Here is a 19566-nt window from a genome sequence, read left to right as displayed (position 1 = left end):
AAGGAGTCATAAGGAAGACCTATATGGGCCATGTGAAGGAGATATGCCTGTTTCCTGCCCATAGGAATAACAGATGGAGTACTATTTACCCTATTTTCAAAAGTCAAATGGTAAATCTGGAAGGATAAAATAAGGCTAAAGACTTTAGAACATTAAGTTCCTTGAAGAAAGCTGTTGCATAGATAATACATTATGAGCACTTAAAATCTTACCTGCTTGCAAAATTCTCTTGAGTTCTGCCCACAGCATCTGCGCCATAGCAAAAATTATTTCTTTCCTCATTCAACCAGGACTTATGGAACACCTACTATATACCAAACATGATTCCTACTCCTGAGAAATGCAGTGTAATGGAGTGATAGATAAAAATAAGAATCTATTTGAATATATTTTTAATTGTTATAGGGATCCAATGGTGGTGATGACCAAGCTGGGTGTTTATGGATTGAATAGCCATCTAGTAATAATAAAAGTAGGAAACCAACATATATTCAAGCAAAGAACTATGCATGCAGAGATATAGTGATGTATAAATAAATGTATCATTAACCTCATTTCTAGAAATGGTGGGTGGAAATTTCTGGAAATGGTGAGTGGTTCTGTGAGGTAGTGCACAAATTAAAGTGGCATAAGATAACACTATGCAATAAAAATTTCTTGAGTGCTAGCTACTTAAGAGAGAAGAGAAGAAGTGTACCCCTTTCATGGGAGGTTTGCTGCATTGGATGTCTAATGTCCTACTTTACCACACTAAGGAATGTGAACTTTACCCTGTATAGAGTAGGAAAGAATTGATACTTTTAAGTAAGGGAATAATGATACCAAACATCTAAAGAGGTAGACAAATCTTTAATGTTTGCTAAAGTTCTTCTCTAGCCAAAGTCTGATTTTATTTCCTTTATGGCTGAAAGCTTGTGCTGATAAAATAGTGTGTGATATGCTAAAAAACAAAAACAAACAAAAAAAAGATTTAATATTACAATATACAGCACTAGTGAAATATACAATTATGTACATCTTGTACTAGGAAGACCTCAACACATTTATGAAAAGATGTTTTTAAATAAATTATATACATCTCTGTTCAGAAAAATAAATGCATTTTGAAATTGGCTTAAATGAACGTTCTGAACATTATGCTAAACCACCACTGTGTCCAGACAGAATGACTTAAAATGGTCACAAGAACAAAATATACTTATTACTATTTATACCATTTTTCCAATCTTGCATCAGATCACTTATCTTCATAGCAGTACAAGACTATGTGACTAAATCCTAGTTCAAGAATCAGAATTTCTGACCTTGAGCAGCGAGACATTTTCCAGTGCTCTGCTTTTCCCCATCAGTAGAATCATGTTTAAGATACAATGATATAATGACAGAACCAGACTTGCAAATCAGTGACTATCAAACTGAAGTGGCACAATACAGAAAAGATGGGGAACTGGGAAGGAGGCTGTTGAGATCATTTAAGTACAAATAGGTGAAGAAAAAGATGACTTTAAAGGTTCAGGTCAACTCTGAGTTTCTATTATTCCATGACATGTATCCGAGGCATTATTAGTATCAGATCTTGTCACCATTGGTTTATAGACAAGGTCCAAACAATTTTGGTTTCTCTGGGTATAAAGATCTCCATGCTGCAATGGAAATGGAGGCTTGTCTATTAACACTTCAGAAAAGAAAGAAAGAAAGAAAGAAAGAAAGAAAGAAAGAAAGAAGAAAGGAAGGAAGGAAGGAAGGAAGGAAGGAAGGAGGAAGGAAGAAGGAAGGAAGGAAGGAAGGAAGGAAGGAAGGAAGGAAGGAGGAAGGAAGGAAGAAGGAAGGAAGGAGGAAGGAAGGAAGAAGGAAGGAAGGAAGGAAGGAAGGAAGGAAGGAATTAAAAAGAAAAGAGAAAAAGTAGACCAACTACAAGAGTTGTAGGGCATACTAATAGTAACACAGTAAATGGTTTCTGAGTCCAGATCTTGCATCCGCGTAAAAACCAAAGCCAAACCAAACCAAAACCCACCATTCTGACAGCACCAGTACCTCTGTGATGTTACCGCTGAGTTAAGAACATGCTCGTGGAAACATTGCCCAAGAAGCCCAGGAGCTGCCCTTGCCCTATGGCTGCAAAGACAGAGAGAAAACTTTATAACAAGGATAAGCTTCCTTATCTTCTCTCTTAAGTAGCTAACACCCAAGCAATTTTCATTTCACAGCAACTAAAAATATTCCAGGTCTTGGAAGTTTTCTGGATTTTTAGTGTGTTACAACTGTGGACTAGAGCTTATGCTAACCAAACTGGTTTGGTCGGTAGACATCTCCATATCTCATACTGTCACGCACAATTTCCCAACCAAATGTAACTTGACTCCAGCTGATGCAAACCTCGATCCTCTATATGCATGATGTACATATATCATGTATATAATAGGCTCCTATTATTCCATCCTTAAGTGTGGATGAATAGAAATTCTGTCTAAATGGAAGCTGTGCTATTTAAAATAGTCATCTCAGATTAGTAGGGTTTGGGAATTATGAAATCCAGGGTAGAGTTTGCATTAATTACATTAATGTTTGCTCCCTACATTAATCTGTAGACTTTGCATGGAGAAAAATGACCATGGACTAGGCTTCTAAAGCCCCCTTATACACATATGGCATAAGTCACAAGGGAATTCAATAAAAGGACAGGTAATTCTGAGTCTCATGTTCTTGGAAATATCTTTCTAAGAGTGGATCAGTGGAGTCTTAGGTAGAAGCAAATGTTTTTTTTATTTGTACAATCTAATCTATCTCCCACAGTTCCTTATAGCTATTCCATTTACTCCATAGAAATAACCCTTTCCTTCACTGAGATGTTAATGATCTCATTTCTTTAGAGTCCTTTCAATTTTGTTATCACTTAAAGAAGGGAACTCATTTGGGACACTAGCTCATTTTTCTAGAAGACTCAGATGACAGGGATGATGTTTCTAGAGTGCTAGAAAGAAATGGACTTCTCTGTTCCAACTGAGGTTTTCCCACAGGTCATTTTTCTGGAAGAGTCTCATCTGAAATAGGGTCATGCTTTGCTACTGCTTTACTGGTGGCTAGAAAAACTTAGAAGCAAGAAAGAAAAGTAACTAAGAAAGGAAAAATACTGCATGAGGACACACATACATACAGAGACAGTATTCCCAAAATGGAGGTAAGAGAGTCAAACCTCTGAGGTGACAGCTTCTTTATCTTCCCTCGTCTTTTGTTCAGAGACCAGCAGGCTTCGGGTCCCAGTGATTACAGCAAAATCTAAATATCCTAGGGTCTTTCACACCTCCAAAACTGGCAGGCCTTGAATATGACTAACCCAATCTCACTCCTTAAATGGTTAGTTTATAAACTGCAAGGATCCATGGGCTTGTATGATTTACTCCCTAAGCCTAAAGAAGCTGACATTTTATTCTACACTTTAAGTATTAAAATGCTATGGTTTGGGATTCAAAATATAAAATCTAGATTTCCAACACAACCGTGGTTTGATACTACAGAATGACAGATGTTTGGGGAATCATATCTGTTCTCTGAATAGACTCAAATGCACGTTGGATCAGATCTGGATCTGGAGCGCAACAAGCTGGATTTTTAGCAAATGCAAATTTCCTGCTAGCAGGTTAGAGACACAGAGTAATCAGAATTACCATTAATCACCATAGCCTAGAGGTTTTTTTTCAGGTCCAAGTGCAAAGCTGCCCAAACAATTAGTTCTTCTGAGGTCTGTTTTCAGATGGAAAATCTAAATAACCCTGTCATTTCTGGACCAAATGCCAAGCTGACTCTGCTAAGGAGGATGCAGGTGTATGATGTCCATGCTGAGTAGTTCTAAATTGGCCACAAAAACACTTAGGGGCATGGTGATAGGGCCACACAGGCTGAGTTTGCTTTTAAAAGCCCCATTCCCACCAACTCCTTTCCAGGCACTTCTTTGTCATCCATGTGACACATTAAGAGGAAGTGCTAATGTTACACAGATGCATTAAGTCACACAAGCGGTTTGGTGCATTTTACTGGGAACTCAAAGCATTACACCACAGAGGTGTTCAGGCGGAGCGAGGAGCAGACTGTGTCAATACCATCCGAATCTGTGCTCTGAACATGCATTACAAAGGAGCACAATTACCCAGCCTGTGCCATTAGGCAGCATTAGCCAGCATTGCCCATCACTCCTGATTAATAATTGAACTCAATCCATACAGGAGAGCTCAGGCTAGTCTGGAAGATGCCTTCTAGCATGCATTAGAAAGAAGCACCTCCAGGGGCCTCAGAGCACTTTATCCATTTAACAAGTCAATCTATGAACTACAGTAAACTCTCGATTATTAGAAACTGATGATCCCACTTTTGAATGTTCCTCTGCTTTACTGTTCATCTTTCTCCCTCTTGGTACCTTCCCTCTGGCCACATACAAGTTTATGACGTCCTCTGTTACGGGCGCTCTGATGTAAGACCCAAGCCCCCTTCACAACTGAATAACTCACCCCTCAACTGCTGGGAATGCCCTCAGCCATGAGCCCTCTTTGGGAATTGCCTCTAATGAAGACAGTGACCTCACCCAAGGTTAAGTTCTTCTCAGGGTATCCTCATCCAGAGATGGGTCAGCAAAAACAAGTAAAGTCCTGCCCCCTTATCCCATCTCAGGGAAAGTCTGAAGGACCACTCACTGTAGCTTCAGAGTTCCCTACAGGGATGACCGAGCCTCTGTTGTAACTGTGTTGCAGCCTGACACCTCCCTCTGGTCAGCTTCACTTTCTCTCCCCTCCCGGGTATAATCCCCTGAGAGCACTCCCTAACGGTCTTCTGCATGGCTCTCCACCTCCTAGTCTATTCCCCAGGAGGACTCAACCTGCAGCTGGAAAAAGAAAGAGTCAGAACTTACCTGTCTCCTCAAGAAGCCACTGTAAGGGTCAAATAAGATCATGTATGTGAAGGTTTCTTATAAATTGCAAATGATAAAAAAGGAACACTTATTACACTACCCCTTTAACTAAGACACCATTAAATGGTGGAGCATTTGTACATACAGCAAACAAAACTGCATCTTTCCTGTGGTTTGCAAATTTAGAGTCTAAATAAAGCTGGGAGTCCAAGTTTACTGAGCCGTTAGTTTAAATAATATCAAAACTATTTACCTTAAGTACGTTATATCACTTAAATTTTTATTCATTTATGAGATGTCTTCAATTCACACAAATCTGAGGAATGTTGCCAGGCTTTGGGAGGTACAGCAGCTTTTTCCAAAACATCAAAATAACAAAAGTATCAAAATAGTTTGATATTTGTGAGTCAGGGGAACAACATTGTTAAGGCAGTTATTTATTTATTTATTTATTTATTTGGTTAGTTAGTTATTTTACAAAGCAGCAAAGTCTTAGAGGAGTAAAGACATATGCCATAGGTCCACTGACCCAAATTCTGCAAGGGCAAGGAAAGTTTCCAGCTTTAGTGTTCCACTTAGGAAGGTCACTTTCTCAGCAGACCACACAACAGAAAATAGACACTTTTTGAACTTAACAAAGTGGAAGGAACTGGTCCCGGCAGGAAGAGACCAATGTTCAGAGACGATCCACATACATATTTTCCACCCCAGGCCACTCTCTGTCACTATGTGCCTGAGCTATCCATGGAGCAATGGAGCATAAACCCAAGCAAGAGAGAATCAGATACACTGTCACTATATTCATTGTGGTGAGCACCCAGAGCCCACTGGAAAATATGCTAGGATCCCCAACTTCTGCTGTTGGTGTTTGGTTTTTTTTCCTTTACTTTGAATTACAGTTTCTTTAACTGCAAAATGGAAAAGTTTATCATGATATCTTACTGTGTGTCTCTGTGTGTGTGTTGCTTAATTAAAAGGGAGTGGTGACAAATCTGTAGTATCGATTAAAAGTGCTACCCCATTTTGGCTAACACACCTATAACACAGGTGATACCTATGGGTTCATGGACAGGTGGATGAGTAGAGATCAGACTGTATAAATGTGTGTGTGTGTGTGTGTGTGTGTGTGTGTGCACATACATGAACTGGGTATCAGGATAGGCATTTTCCTGGCAATACAGACATCAGGTCCCCCAAATAAGTGATGTATGGGCACTTAATAGTGTACAGGGAAGGAAAGGATAACGAGGAAGAAATAAATTTCTATTTTTCCATCTTTAAGTGCTCTGACCCTCTCCACCTTTGGTCTTGAAAGATACATAGCACTGAAGTGCCAGTAAAACAGAATTTTTAAGATTCTCAGAAAATATTAGGATGTCTACAACCATAAATCCAAAAGATGATGTTCTAACAAGTCAAACCCCTGATAGCCTAAGAATATGAACAGTTTTCTAGAAAAATGAACTGCCAACGCCTGACTTCTAAAGGAAGCAGGGATATGTATGAAAAAATGTACCAATCCAATCTCAACTAGAATGGAGGAAGAAATGTATTTTCTGGAGGTGTTCAGTCTTTGTGTCTTGGGAGAGAACTCAGCAATAAACTATCAATGGTTAAAGTTACAATCTCTGTCAAAGTAATCCAAAATAAGGTTCCTTCCCAAAGAAAAGGGCACCAAGAATAACCGTTTTCATGGTTATTCTCAACTACTGTGTTTATGGAACTGAGGAACTGAACCCAATACAATAAGGGTCAAATGTCAGTGCAGCCAGAGAAATTGGGACTTGCTGCAACAGGTGACAAATTCAGAATTTTCATTCACAGAGCCACTGTATTTATGCGGAGAGTGGAAACCGCACCTAATATAAAGCTGTCAGGTATAAAGCAAATAAATTTAAATGGAACATGGTTATCCTCATTCATTTTACAAGACTCTGTCTTGTAAAAATCACCTCTAACCGTTTTCCTTTTAGGTCAGTACGTTTAGGACCTATGAAAATGTTACTCGGTTTTGAACATGAGAATGCTAAGGCTTCCCAAGACCATATCCTCAAATCTGAAGAATCTCTTTTCTTCTCCGTGAGACTCTATCTATATAATCTGTGATAACAAAGAGTCTATCTTACTGGATTCCAGTAAGCTTCCTGGATAATATAATCCTGAGTTTAAAAACCCAAATCACAACTCGACTGACCACTGAGTGCAGTGAATTGACCCATAACACAATATCTATGGCTTTTTAGAAACAACATAATAGTCCCATCACTGAACATTAAACCGCATTAACTGATGAAGCATGGCTTTAGTCATCATAATAATTAATGAGTGGTTTAATATGCACAACACATGAGCCAGAGTCTCAAATCTCCCCACTGTGAGCCTATTTCCTAACCAGCTATTTTAAAACTAAAGACTTGAAAATTATCCCGGCTAAACTCTCTGCCTTCAGAAAGGTAAAACAATATCATTTTCATTTTGCCCATCATACTCTTGCTACAATCTTGAGATTTATAATTAAAGACAAGTATTTTCCTTTTTCAGGCTAAATGACCTCCTTTTGCCCATCCAGTGGGTGTCCCGGCTGGAAACGCTGCTCTACTGCACCACCTGAAAACTGTTTCAGAGGACAAATACTTTTCTTCCAACATGCTAATTATGGGAGCTATAAATTGTTCTGTTTCTTTTTTTAATTACTAAACCTGTGATTGATGATGTTTAGAGTATTCATCTTTATCCATTCAAGATAAACATTATTTTTTAAATGCCAACAAAAGGGAACTTCATCCTCTGGAAACCTAAAAGAAAGTCATTCTATCTTAACTAGAAATGTCCTTTAACAATAAGCCAATATGGGGCACCTTCCTGGCTCAGTTGGTTAAGTGTCCAGCTTTGGCTCAGGTCATGATTTCACGGTTCAGTTCCTGAGTTGGAGCCCCGCCTCGAGCCCCACCTTGAGCCCCATGTCCAGCCCCTCGTGGGACTTTGTGCTGACCTCTCAGAGGCTGGATCCTGCTTCACATTCTCCCTCTCTCTCTGCCTCTTCCCCATTCACACTCTGTCTCTCTTTCTATCAAAAATAAATAAACATTAAAAAGAAATAATAAACCAATAAGCCAATATCTTGTGATTTTTCAAAAACTAAGAGCTGGGCATCCCATCTTTTAAGATTTGTATACACTACTTCCTCTAAGATTAAAAATTATTTTGCTTGCTAATGAAGAGGGAACAATGATGGGGCAAAACTTACTCTCAGAAATTTCCTTTGAAATTCACATAAAAACAAATTACTTCCTTCCTGTAACAGTGAAATAATATTTTATGGAATGGAAAAAAGCAATGATCATTGTAGAGATAATTAAAGCACCTTGGATTTCCAAACAGTCTTAATACATCGAGAAATGAGCATTTTTAATAAAAGTTGGATGTGGCCCTCAGCTCAAAACTTAATTATCCAAAGCTTAAGCTCCTACTCACTGATCATCCTCTGATTTCAATTCTGAAAAAATAATTTCTACTGGAATTAGTTTCTCTAGAAACATTCCTAAAATGTATTTACTGCTGGGCACTTGAAACAACATGGAAACATGTTATCTATTTCAGCAAACATGAACATGCCATGTAAATTGTATCTTTAAAAAATCATTAATAAGGTAGAGAATGTAACCCCTGAATGTTATTCTCTAGAAAAATGTTGCATGAGCCAAAGATTCTAACAAATACTCAACTTCTTAATTACAATGAAATTCCTTGAGAACCTCAGATGAAAGTTCCACTGTCATGTAAATCACGGCTACTCTATCTAATAATTTTTAAGAAGAAAGAGTTGGACCACAGTGGAGATAACCTATACATTTTTATAAACATCTTTGTAGTATTGCGCTATTCAAGAAAAGGCTGCATTGATTCATGTGTGCTTGTGAGGGTTATTTTATTTTTAGCAAGGGAAGTTAAGAATATATTTATATTTATATAATATCTCTCAGACAAGCATATGAGAAAACTTTGCAAACAACATCTTGCTTTATTTCTCAATATTCACAGGTGGAAAGAAAAAAATTAAATCACACAATATTTTGTACATGAGGGAAATGAGGCAAAGAGAAGGGATGCAAATGACTGAAGATATCTTATGGTTCCTTCACTTGTAACAGAGCAGAGCGTGCCCTTGATGTTTGAGGTCTGAAGAAGTAAAATAGTATTATGTGACAGTGTAAGGGAGGAACAGAACCAGAAATGGTGGCTCGGTATTCTGTGGGGCTGCAGCATGGCTGTTGTTATATGCAGGATATACTGAAAATTCCCACTGAAAATGTCTCTGCCCCCCAAGTCTTCAAACTCTACCATAATACCATTATTTTTTGAATTAAGCATCTGATCCCCCTGGAGTCTTCCTTTAAAGGACAGTTCCTCCTCTGAGGAGAAATCATCTGGCAGCCCCCTCCCCCTGCTCCTCTGTTCTCATTTTAATTAAAAACATAACTATTTCTATCTCACATAGAACATATGAACACATATAACACATATGTTGTATCTTACATATAACATGTGTTCTAGAACATGTTAGAATTTACCAAACATGTTAACCTGTGTCATCTCATTTAATCCCACAACATTTCCATTACATTTCCATTTTAGAAATGAGCAGTTTAAAGACTCAAGGAGCCTACATCCCTAAGCAAAGCCTACTAGTTTCTCTTTACTATGTAACATTACACTTTCTAGCATTCCAGCAGCTCAATAAACACTCAGAGTCCCTATCATGTGCCAGCAATGGACCATGGAAACATCAATGAACCCAGGGTTGCCCCCTCCACCCAGTGACCTTGGGCAGATCCTTTGGCCTATAAGACAAGGACAGTGATATCAGCCCTACCTAATTCCCCAAGCAGAACAGAACAACATACTTAACGTGGAAGTGACCTGAAAACTGCAAAGCACTAAACAAACTGGAGGTGTTGCTATTAGCACCTTCCTGGGATCGAGGGTGTCAGGTTGCCCCAAAATTGATAAAAGCCAAGAGCTGAGAGGTTCTGACCATCTTCTAAGAGAGGGAGTCTGTTGAGGGGCAAGGGAGGGGGGAGCAGCAACAACAAAGCTCCTTCCAGACATGATGAAGTCTGAGGCCTCCAGCATGAAGACAGGAGGCTCCAAAACGTATCTGCATAAAGCCGAAATTAAGGACAGGGCTGAGCAAAAACACTGTGGTATTAACAGATAGTGAAAAGAAAACCTGAAGCAACGGCTCAGATCTGAAGGAACTGCAAATTTAATGGGTTTAGAATTCAAAGCTATTCTCATACCAGGAAACAAAGGGGGAAATAATGTTTAAATCATGGTGGTTCATTAATTCAAAGATTCTCTTTTTCTTTTTCTTTTGTTTCTTTTTTTTGTAACATTTTTACATCTCTAAAATTGGGATGAATTAATACAGCTGATCATAACATGTTGTCTTGTTCTTTAAAATATGTCAAATAACAGTGCATATTAAAATTGATGGTATATTTGGGGAATCTGGGTGACTCAGTTGGTTAAGCATCCAACTCTTGGTTAAGGATCAGGTCCTGACCTCGTGTTTGATGGGTTGGAACCCTGCATCAGGCTCCATGCTGGCAGTGTGGAGCCTGCTTGGGATTCTCTCTCTCTCTCTCTCTCTCTCTCTCTGCTCCTCCTCTGCTCATGTTCTCTCTCTCAAAATAAATAAGCTTTATAAAAATCAATTATATATTAAATTCAGTTAATTAAATAGGATATTTTCAATGACCTGTTTTTAAGCCTGTCCAAAGGGCTGCTTTCCAGTCATGCAGCATTACTATGCTGTCTTATCTGCATAAGACTTTGAATGGACAGGCTCCGTTCAGCCTCGGGGTTAGCCTTCCCTCCACGCTCCAGTCTGGTTAACTCTACAAATCTAGACTGACTGCAGGAAGCATCAGCCAGTTTCCCTACCCAGTGGCAGAGAGGCTGGAATCAAATCACATCAGCTTTCTGTCCTTGAGTCCTCTGATTGGCCTCCCCTTAAAACTGACTTGCCTTGTTTTTGAAGTTCGGTATACAGCAAAGCTTCCATTACAACCCTACTGGTACAGCTCCCTGGATCTGTCCATCTCTGCTTCAAGAAAACCATTCCAAAGCTAAGCTTTGAGAAACACACTCAGAGGTGTAAATGTCCTGGCTCCTTTGCCCACCGCCATTTACATAGTTCTAGCTCTCTCTTACCTTTCTCTGTCAGAGTTCAACTGGTCTGTTTTCTGATCACAACAGAAAAATCATAGGAAGCCCAGCCAGCCTCATGATCCACTTTCATGAGCAACTTCTACAACAAAAATAACATTCACCTCCAAATCTTACAATGTGAGCCCATCACAATAAAATACAATTCTATGATGATGCCCCTGCCACACCATGCATGCATCACGTAACAGACACCTGTCATAAAGCGTGTAATCCTGTTTGGTCTGACATAAAAAGCTTGCATAAAGTGAGATTGAAAGTCAAGAAAAGAGAACCTCGAAATCTCAGGAAGAATCAAAAGGAAATGCACCAATAAGTCATTCAAAAAAATAGAAAAAAAAAGAAATGTTAACCACACATAGAGCTATGTGGGAAAAGTTTATGCAAAGAACAACAAGGAATCACTTTGTTATTTCACATCAAAATTGCTTCCAACACCTTATTGTAATTATCAAGTTAGTTGATGCCAGACCACAGCACTGTTACACACACACACACACACACACACACACACACACACACTATCCTTTCTGAAAGGCTTAGACTGCAACTGAGAAATAAAGTTTCAAATCAAAAACAATTTAAGTGAATATAATCAATTACTTTGCTCCCTGGGGCCTCATTTCTTTTTTCCTTTTCAAAGCTTGATTCCCCCACTGCTTTCATAGGCCAAATTCCAAAGGCCTCTCCTTGGGATCCTACCTGAGACCAAACTGTGAATTTATTATCAGAATTCAACCCCAGTGCATTTCCTTGCACAGAAGAGATAGTACCACGAGGCTGCTTCATGAGTTTGCCCTGGGCTCATCACATTATTTAAAGAGATCCCACATGAAAAACTTCCCTAAAGACCAGTTAAACAAGAGACAAATAACCAGTCACAATATTCCTTGATAAGATCCTTAAAAATTATCTTTAATTGATGCCAAATATGAACAGATCATAAAGTGACAAAAGCAAGTGAAATTGCATAGATGAAAACTATGCGCTTCAGTTAGGCTCTCAGTTCGTAACATTCAATGTCCTCCACCTGACATATTGAACAGTTAGGGCAGGGGAAATGCACAGCAGGTGGAAATGAGACACGCCCTTCACTCAAGGTGTAAGCAACTGGCAAACTCAAGAAAGAAACTAGTGCTTTTTCAGCTTCAATGGTTTGTTGTCCTGACGGTGCACTTTAAATTAATACCACTCAATTTTTAGTTTTGAACCTTGGTAATACCATTATCTTTAATGTTAGAGGTATGTCACGTAGAGTCCATGCTGTCAGCTTACAGCTGCTGCCTCAAACAGCTCCCAGACAGTGCACTGATGAGAAGAAAGGTGTTTCTGCAGGTTTTGGAGAGAAGACAACTTTTGACCTGGAATATTTTGCAAGGGGTCTTTTGTGTTTTGTTTTCTTTCCTTGCACCATTTCTTCTTCTCTGATTATGGTACAAAACACTTCTAGACTCTGTGAAGTCTCATGTCATAAAAAGTAAACTCCTAGTTGGCTCCGACATAAAAATCACTGGGACTAGGGCTAATCTCCTTAAAGCTAATAGTCCTGAGGTCAGCAGGGCCTCCCCCCTTATGTACACATTGGACTTCCCAAGGAAACCCATGGTCATTTTGCCTGAGCAAAGAGACTGGCGTTAAATCCCAAGACTTCTGAGCCTTACACTTATACCCTGAATGAGTTCACACAGTGACCCAAGGTAATGGAACAGTTTTGGTTAACAACTCAGCTCCTGTCCACTTCTTTACAAAAAATGGTAAGTAAAGTACATTCTTCTGAGATTTACCTGAGTCATGCTGAACATGTTCGCATATACCCTGAAATTCCGTGATATAAATACGAGTATTAATACACCGCATGGTGGATGAGAGGCCACCTCCTGAGATTGCAATTCAACTTGGATTGTGTCTGGTTTAAAAATTTGTATTTATTTGTCTTCTTGAAATGAACAGAAACATAGAAAGACTTCATCCTTTCTTGACAAAATGGGAAGATAAAATGGCTGTTTGGCAGTTTATATTCTTTCTAACAATTCTATACCATGGATGGTTACCACCCACCAATTCTCACCACTCCCAGGAATGAGTTGTCCCTGGAAGAAAATGGGGAATTGCCTTCTGTTAATGTGCTCTTTCTCCTTCTTGTCCAAGGCAATCTACCAAACAAGGAATTCAATTGTAAAATTGTTTAAAAGCATGTGTTTTGAGGTCTCCTATACTAAAAGGGAGGGTTAGGAAACTATTTTTATGGACTCTTCAGATGTTAACTAATTTGAAAAAATCTGTAACTCTACACAACATGAAGAAGGCCCTTTATGGACTAAACCAAATTTCTACTTAAAGAAATCTTCTCACTTACCATTTACATGTTTGTCTGTGTTCTAATTCTCAAGTGAGTAAAGATTATGATGTCACCTGTGCTTTGGTTCCACCACAGTTGTACAATTTTAGAGAAATGACTGTCCATCAGCCATATTCCAGAAGAATATGCCATTGGTTCATTTGATTTTGCTAGGCTAACTCACTCATGCACCCCAGTGAACTGCTCTAACTGGTAATCAGCACTCTATTTCTTCAGGGGGAGCGAGGGAAGGCTGTACACAGATGGGGAAGAGGAGTTGCAAAAACAAAAAGCTTTCCTGGCTACAATCTGTCTTCTCTAAATCTGAGGACAGAGGAAATTAATGTCTTTGGTCTCTCTCGAATTCAGATCACTTGAGGTGAGTTAACCCCTTCAGAGATGCTGGGATGGCTAACAGCCCTGGTGTGACCCAGCCCTTCCACTTCCAACCCTATTGAACTAGGGCCCCCAAGCACTGGAAGAGCTGAGCTATGGCTATCAGCAATGTCAGAAAGTCTCTCCTTTTGGAGAAAACAAGCATTCAGGACATGAGCTATTAAAGCTCAAGATCGAGGAAGGGGACTGAAAGGTAAAAATCCCACTACAATAAATATAAGTAAACCAAAAGATAGTCATTCCTTAATAGGCAGTTTTGTTAAGTGCACCTTCAGGTCTACAAAAACATTTCAGCACATTATAGTGCGAGGGGTAAGAGCTTTGTCAAACTTCGCATGCCTATGCTACACAGATAATCCCTGTACTCCATTCCTACTGACTTGGTTGCAATGAGCTACAGATGGATAAGCAGCATTCATTTCCCCCCTACCACCCAAATTCGTAACAACTCTTCCCCAATCCCAGGCCAACAGGCTCATGCATGCAGCCCTTTTTCCTGTAACACATGCAGAAGAACCCCAGTCCAGCGAATCTATGAGAGGTATACCAGGTAGCCAAAACCAGTCTGATCAGTCTTGGTCCCATTTTCTCATCCTCTGACCCATCCATCCCACAGTACTGAGTGGATTATTGCTGTTGACGGAGTGCAGCGTTTCAAGTTCTGTGTGTCCTAGACCTCCAAGTCTAAATAAAAGATCAAGATATCCCCAGAATTTTGGGGGAGGTTGGCTTTGTTTTCCCAAACTGGAGATTTTTAAGCAGGTAGGAGAGGAATAGCCAGGATAAGTCAAAGTTCAAAAGAGAAGGAAACATCACAGCGGAGGGTTTAATGCCCTGTGGTCAGATGCTGTGCAGTCCTTGGCCCCTTGTCTTCCATGATGTTACATCAGTCTTACAGATTCTCAAAAGCCGCACAGGAAAGTAAAATATCCATGTTCTTTCTTTCAACTGAGTCAGCCAGCCTGGGTGTTACTCTAGCTTCTTGGTTTATTGCCTCCCTGCTAGTTCTAGGACAGGTGGGGGAAGGGACAGAAGTAACAGGGAGGATTCCCGAAGAAGCAGGGCAGGAATGTAAGGTGGGCAGGGTGGGCAGCAGCAGGCAGCCACATGCTAAGTGCAGAATGAAGATTCCCCACCTCGGTGTCTTTAAAAAGGCTGTGAGTGCCTCTCCATTGGTGGACAGCTGCCAGGCCCCAGAGGCCTGTGTTACGTGGTTCTCTTTCAGCTAGACCTAGAGTCCCCAGCATTCTCTGGGCTGGGTGCCTGGGGCAGCAGAAGTTAGATGCTCAGCCTGTGAAGCGACTGCCAGGTAGGAAGAGCATAGGCGCATCATAGAAAATATCTGAAGGGAGTGGGCCGGGAGGGAAGACCCAGGGAAGGTTATTATATACGGAGTGTTCCCACATCCACACTGATGCCTAAAGAGAACAGACCATCAGAGATTTGCAGAGTGCTGTTGCTAACAGAGGAGAAATACAGAACTTTGCAAGGAACACTACATTGGACCTGAGGAAGCCTTTCACATCCAGAGTGGCCCTCGACAAGAAACAGATTTCCAAAAACTTGATATTGGCTTCTGGTGGAGAAGAGGGAGAAAACGGGCTCCTGGTTCATGTCCAGAGTGATGATCGGTCTCAGGTCCCAGTGTACATCCCAGATCAGGCTGCCAAAGGGACCAAGTCCAGTGGATGGCCAGGGAGACAGCACCCTCCTGGATCTCTTCTCTCCTGGGTACAGGATGGGGTGGTCTTCTCACAGTGGTGAAGTGAGACAGGGAGGGTGGAGAAAGCAAAAGCAAAATATCTGTGCCTCAACCCTTCCTCCCTTTTGTTACATAACTTCTCAGCTGTGTTAATGGAGGCACTTTCTGCAGTTCACTGTGGGTACAGGATAAAGGCACTAAGCAACTATTAAATCAATTGGTTGAGTTTCTTCAGGGAGCCTCAAGGGGAGGGCTGAAGTCTCTACAGACCTCAAATCATGACTGCAAAAAGAAATCAGCTCTGCTTTGGATGCATACAAGAGATAAACATGTTCATTTACATCCTAAGAATGCACCAAAAACATGCAGTATTGCACCTTTTTTTGTTTGTTTGTCTGTTTGTTTGTTTGTTTTGCTTGTGTTTATTTTCAGCTAGAAAGAATACCTGTTCTTAGGTGTTGCTATATATACCTTGATGACTTATTTAGTTTTCCACATAGCTTCCCTTTAAGGGATGGGCATATTGGTCCTCTCTCTGCCTACACCTGCACAGAAACCTGACATTTCCCTGAGCAAAGGCAGGAAAATCAACTGAGTGGCCCCCACCCCCCACCCCCCATTATTTTCTTTTGGGCCCTTCATCCCACAAACTTTTAATTTTTATGATTTAAATTTTTTTTTACTGAAATCATGCATTAATTAATTCAAGGTATCCCTTAATCAAATAGGCCATAATGCTGAATAAGAGAACATGCTTTGAGCTCCAAAAAGTTATTGTTCCCATCTGACTAACATATGCACTTAAATACAGTACTTTATTTACTAATAAAATAGTTAATAAATGAAGGAGTGCACTTTCGGTGAATGCAAATGAAAAGAGGATCTATTTTTAGAAGAGTTGATTCCAACGTAAGCTTATCCCCTATTGTCTGAGTTAACGTTCTTGGCATGCGATTATAAAATAAATATGATCAGATTCAAACATGCTTACATTTAGTTCCATTTGTGCTCTCTTGCAATAAGGAGGCTAAGATTTTACATCCAGTTCTGGAGGCCAGGGGTCAGGGTGCAGGACTGGTGAGAAAAGACCTGTGTCTGGCTCACCTGCAGTTGAGAAATTTAGCAGCACTGCAGACGAATCAGTTAATTTACTTCAGTTTTCTTTTTTCTTAGAGAATAGTATGGATGAGCAGGGGAAATGGGGCAGAGGGAAAATCCCTGCAGACCAGGACCAGTATCAGATGTATAAGGTGCTTTATGAACCAGTCTTAAATAATTTTGTGTGCATGTATGTGCACTTGTGGGGGTTTTCACCTTGTAATATATGGTTGGGATGATCAAAACAAATACAACATTTGTTCATTGCCCCTTTTGGCTGGTATATCATGTTACATATAATACATCAGATGCACTGTCTTAAATGTGCTGTGCAGTTTGCAAAAGTTTTATAATGGAGTCCCATGCAAATTTAAATTTTATATTTCTAAGTGATCGTCTGGTTTTTAGTAAAAGAAAAAAGTTAAAGAAGCCAAAGGATTAAAAATGTTTCAGTATGGGGAAGCATATGAATCTTATTTTACCTAGACTAGCTCATGGACTGAATTGTTTTAAACCAGTTTTAGAAAATACACTTTCTTTTCCCATTTTTTAATAAAATGAAAATAGTTTCTTTTTGCATGAATCTTGAAAGCTTCTGGTTCACCATCCCCCCATTCCTCAATGCAACAATGCATTGACAGTTAAACAGAGCATTCAAAGGCTATTTAGTAAAGTATCTACAAACAGTGACGTGGGTCACTAGGTTTTTGTTCTTTTTTTTTTTTTAAGTCTTTCAAGCTGCTAAGTGGGGCATTTTTTTAGTTTGATTGGCTTTTTAAACATCGGTGAGTAGCTTGCTCTTATTAACGCAGTTTTGGTTAGCTGTGGTGCAATTGCCAGTTCTGATATTGGCCTGTCTATAATGGGCTATGCTATTATTCATATCCTCTTCGATCTCCATGTACTCAGATTTGCTGATAGTAGAGGAACTGCGCCGACTGAGGTCACTGTCAGAGGCTAAATTAGGGGAGCTAACGTGGAGCAACTGAGCCTGCTCTTCCCCCTCAGTTTCTCGGTGGTAGAAATAGTTGAAATTGGACACAATGACAGGTACGGGCAGGGCAATTGTCAGCACACCAGCGATGGCACACAAGGAGCCCACGATCTTGCCTCCAATTGTCACAGGGTACATGTCACCGTATCCTACAGTGGTCATGGACACCACCGCCCACCAGAAAGCATCGGGGATACTGGAGAAGTGCGACTCAGCTTCTTCCGCCTCGGCAAAATACACTGCACTAGAAAACAGTATGACCCCAATGAAGAGGAAAAAGATGAGCAGCCCTAGCTCTCTCATACTAGCTTTGAGGGTCTGGCCCAGAATCTGGAGGCCCTTAGAGTGCCGGGAGAGTTTGAAGATTCTAAAAACCCTTACCAACCGGATGACCCTGAGGATGGCCAGTGAAGTGGCCTGCTCGCCCTTCTGGTTTCCCTCCTGCTCAGCTATCTCGGTGCCTAGGGTGATGAAATAAGGGATGATGGCCACAATGTCGATGAAGTTCATGATGTTTTTGAAGAAGTCTGTCTTGCTGGGGCAGGCGAAGAAGCGCACCACCAGCTCAAAGGAGAACCAGATGATGCATAGGGTTTCCACGATGAAGAAGGGGTCCGTGAAGATGTTGGAATTGTAGATCACCGTAGTGTTGTCGATGCGGTGCACGGTGCCTGTGAAGTCCTTGTCATCCTTCAGCTCAGGTAGAGTCTCCAGGCAAAAGATGACGATGGAGATGAGAATGACCATGACGGAGACGATGGCGATGACCCGGGCGGGCCCCGAGCTCTCAGGGTACTCGAAGAGCAGCCACACCTGGCGCTGGTATTCCTTCTCGGGCAGGGGGCGCTCCTCCTCCTTGATGAAGCCCTCGTCCTCCCGGAACTTCTCCATGGCCTCCTCGCCCAGCTCGTAAAATTTGATCTCCTCGGAGAACATGTCCAGGGGCACGTTGACCGGCCTCCGCAGGCGGCCTCCCGACTGGTAGTAGTAGAGGATGGCGTCGAAGCTCGGCCGGTTGCGGTCGAAGAAGTACTCGTTCCTCAGGGGGTCGAAGTAGCGCATGCGTTTCTTAGGATTGCCCAGCAGTGTGTTGGGGAACTGCGCCAGGGTCTTGAGCTGCGTTTCGAAGCGCAGCCCGGAGATGTTGATCACCACGCGCTCGCAGCACTCGTGGTCCTCGTGCTCCGCCGGCCGGGGGTAGCTGCCTTCCTGGGGGTGGCCCGGGGCGGCCGAAGCCTCGTCCACGTTCTCTCCGGACATCACCGTCATGGTGGAAGCGGGGCACAGGGGTGAGAGACCAGGAGAGGGCCGGGGGTGGGAAGCAGCGGGAGAGGAGGGGTGGGGGGGACCCAAGCGCCCCCCCCACCGGAGTGCGCGTCTCCCCCCACGTTCAGGGGGAGGGGCTTCAAAACCAGCAGGTGGAGAGATCTATGACTTCCCTTCTCGTTACCTTCCCCTCTACCCTGTCTTTTGCTCAGTTTGGAATCCCCCCTCGCCTGCAGCCCGGGTGCAGCTTTTTGTTGTGGGGGGGGGGAGGGTTGGTATTTCTTCCTGCTGGAAGGTGTCTTAACGCAGTGCCGTTCTAGCGGACCCGGCCATCCATTCGGGGGTCACCCTGGCCACCCCTCCCCTCTGCGACCCTCCTAGGACCGGGTGCAGAGCCAGCTCAGCAGATCCCTTTGCCTGCCACCCCTTTTGCTTCTCCTCGGCTCTCCCCCCTCCTACCCCTCTTCGCCTGCCGCCTTCTAAGCTCCCACCAGGGCGATCGATGGACGCTGCAGAGAAATAGAAAGTGATACGGGGGTAGAAAATCAGAAGCATTCAGATGGGACGGACCTACAGACACCGAAGAGCACAGACCTCTAGCTTGTTTAGAAAGCACTGGACTCTTGCTAGGGTTAGCACAT

The 19566-nt window shown here is 41.6% G+C and overlaps 1 protein-coding gene and 1 long non-coding RNA gene across 2 annotated transcripts; both read right to left on the bottom strand.

Moving 5' to 3' along the window:
- Window positions 1–867: 867 nt before the first annotated feature.
- Window positions 868–5251, bottom strand: LOC122240197. The gene is made up of 3 exons (XR_006219568.1): window positions 5154–5251; window positions 2015–2115; window positions 868–940 (listed from the first exon to the last, which is right to left on the bottom strand). It is a non-coding gene; the product is annotated as an uncharacterized LOC122240197 (long non-coding RNA).
- Window positions 5252–16219: 10968 nt separating this feature from the next.
- On the bottom strand, window positions 16220–19206 carry KCNA1 (potassium voltage-gated channel subfamily A member 1). Its single transcript, XM_007089648.3, has one exon. The coding sequence runs from the start codon at window positions 18926–18928 to the stop codon at window positions 17441–17443; it is 1488 nt and encodes a 495-aa protein (XP_007089710.1). The 5' UTR covers window positions 18929–19206; the 3' UTR covers window positions 16220–17440.
- Window positions 19207–19566: the final 360 nt, after the last annotated feature.

Source organism: Panthera tigris, chromosome B4, assembly GCF_018350195.1.
Source record: "Panthera tigris isolate Pti1 chromosome B4, P.tigris_Pti1_mat1.1, whole genome shotgun sequence".
NCBI lineage: Eukaryota > Metazoa > Chordata > Mammalia > Carnivora > Felidae > Panthera > Panthera tigris.
Note: the sequence above shows the minus strand (reverse complement) of the source record. Positions and strands in the feature narration are given on the sequence as shown.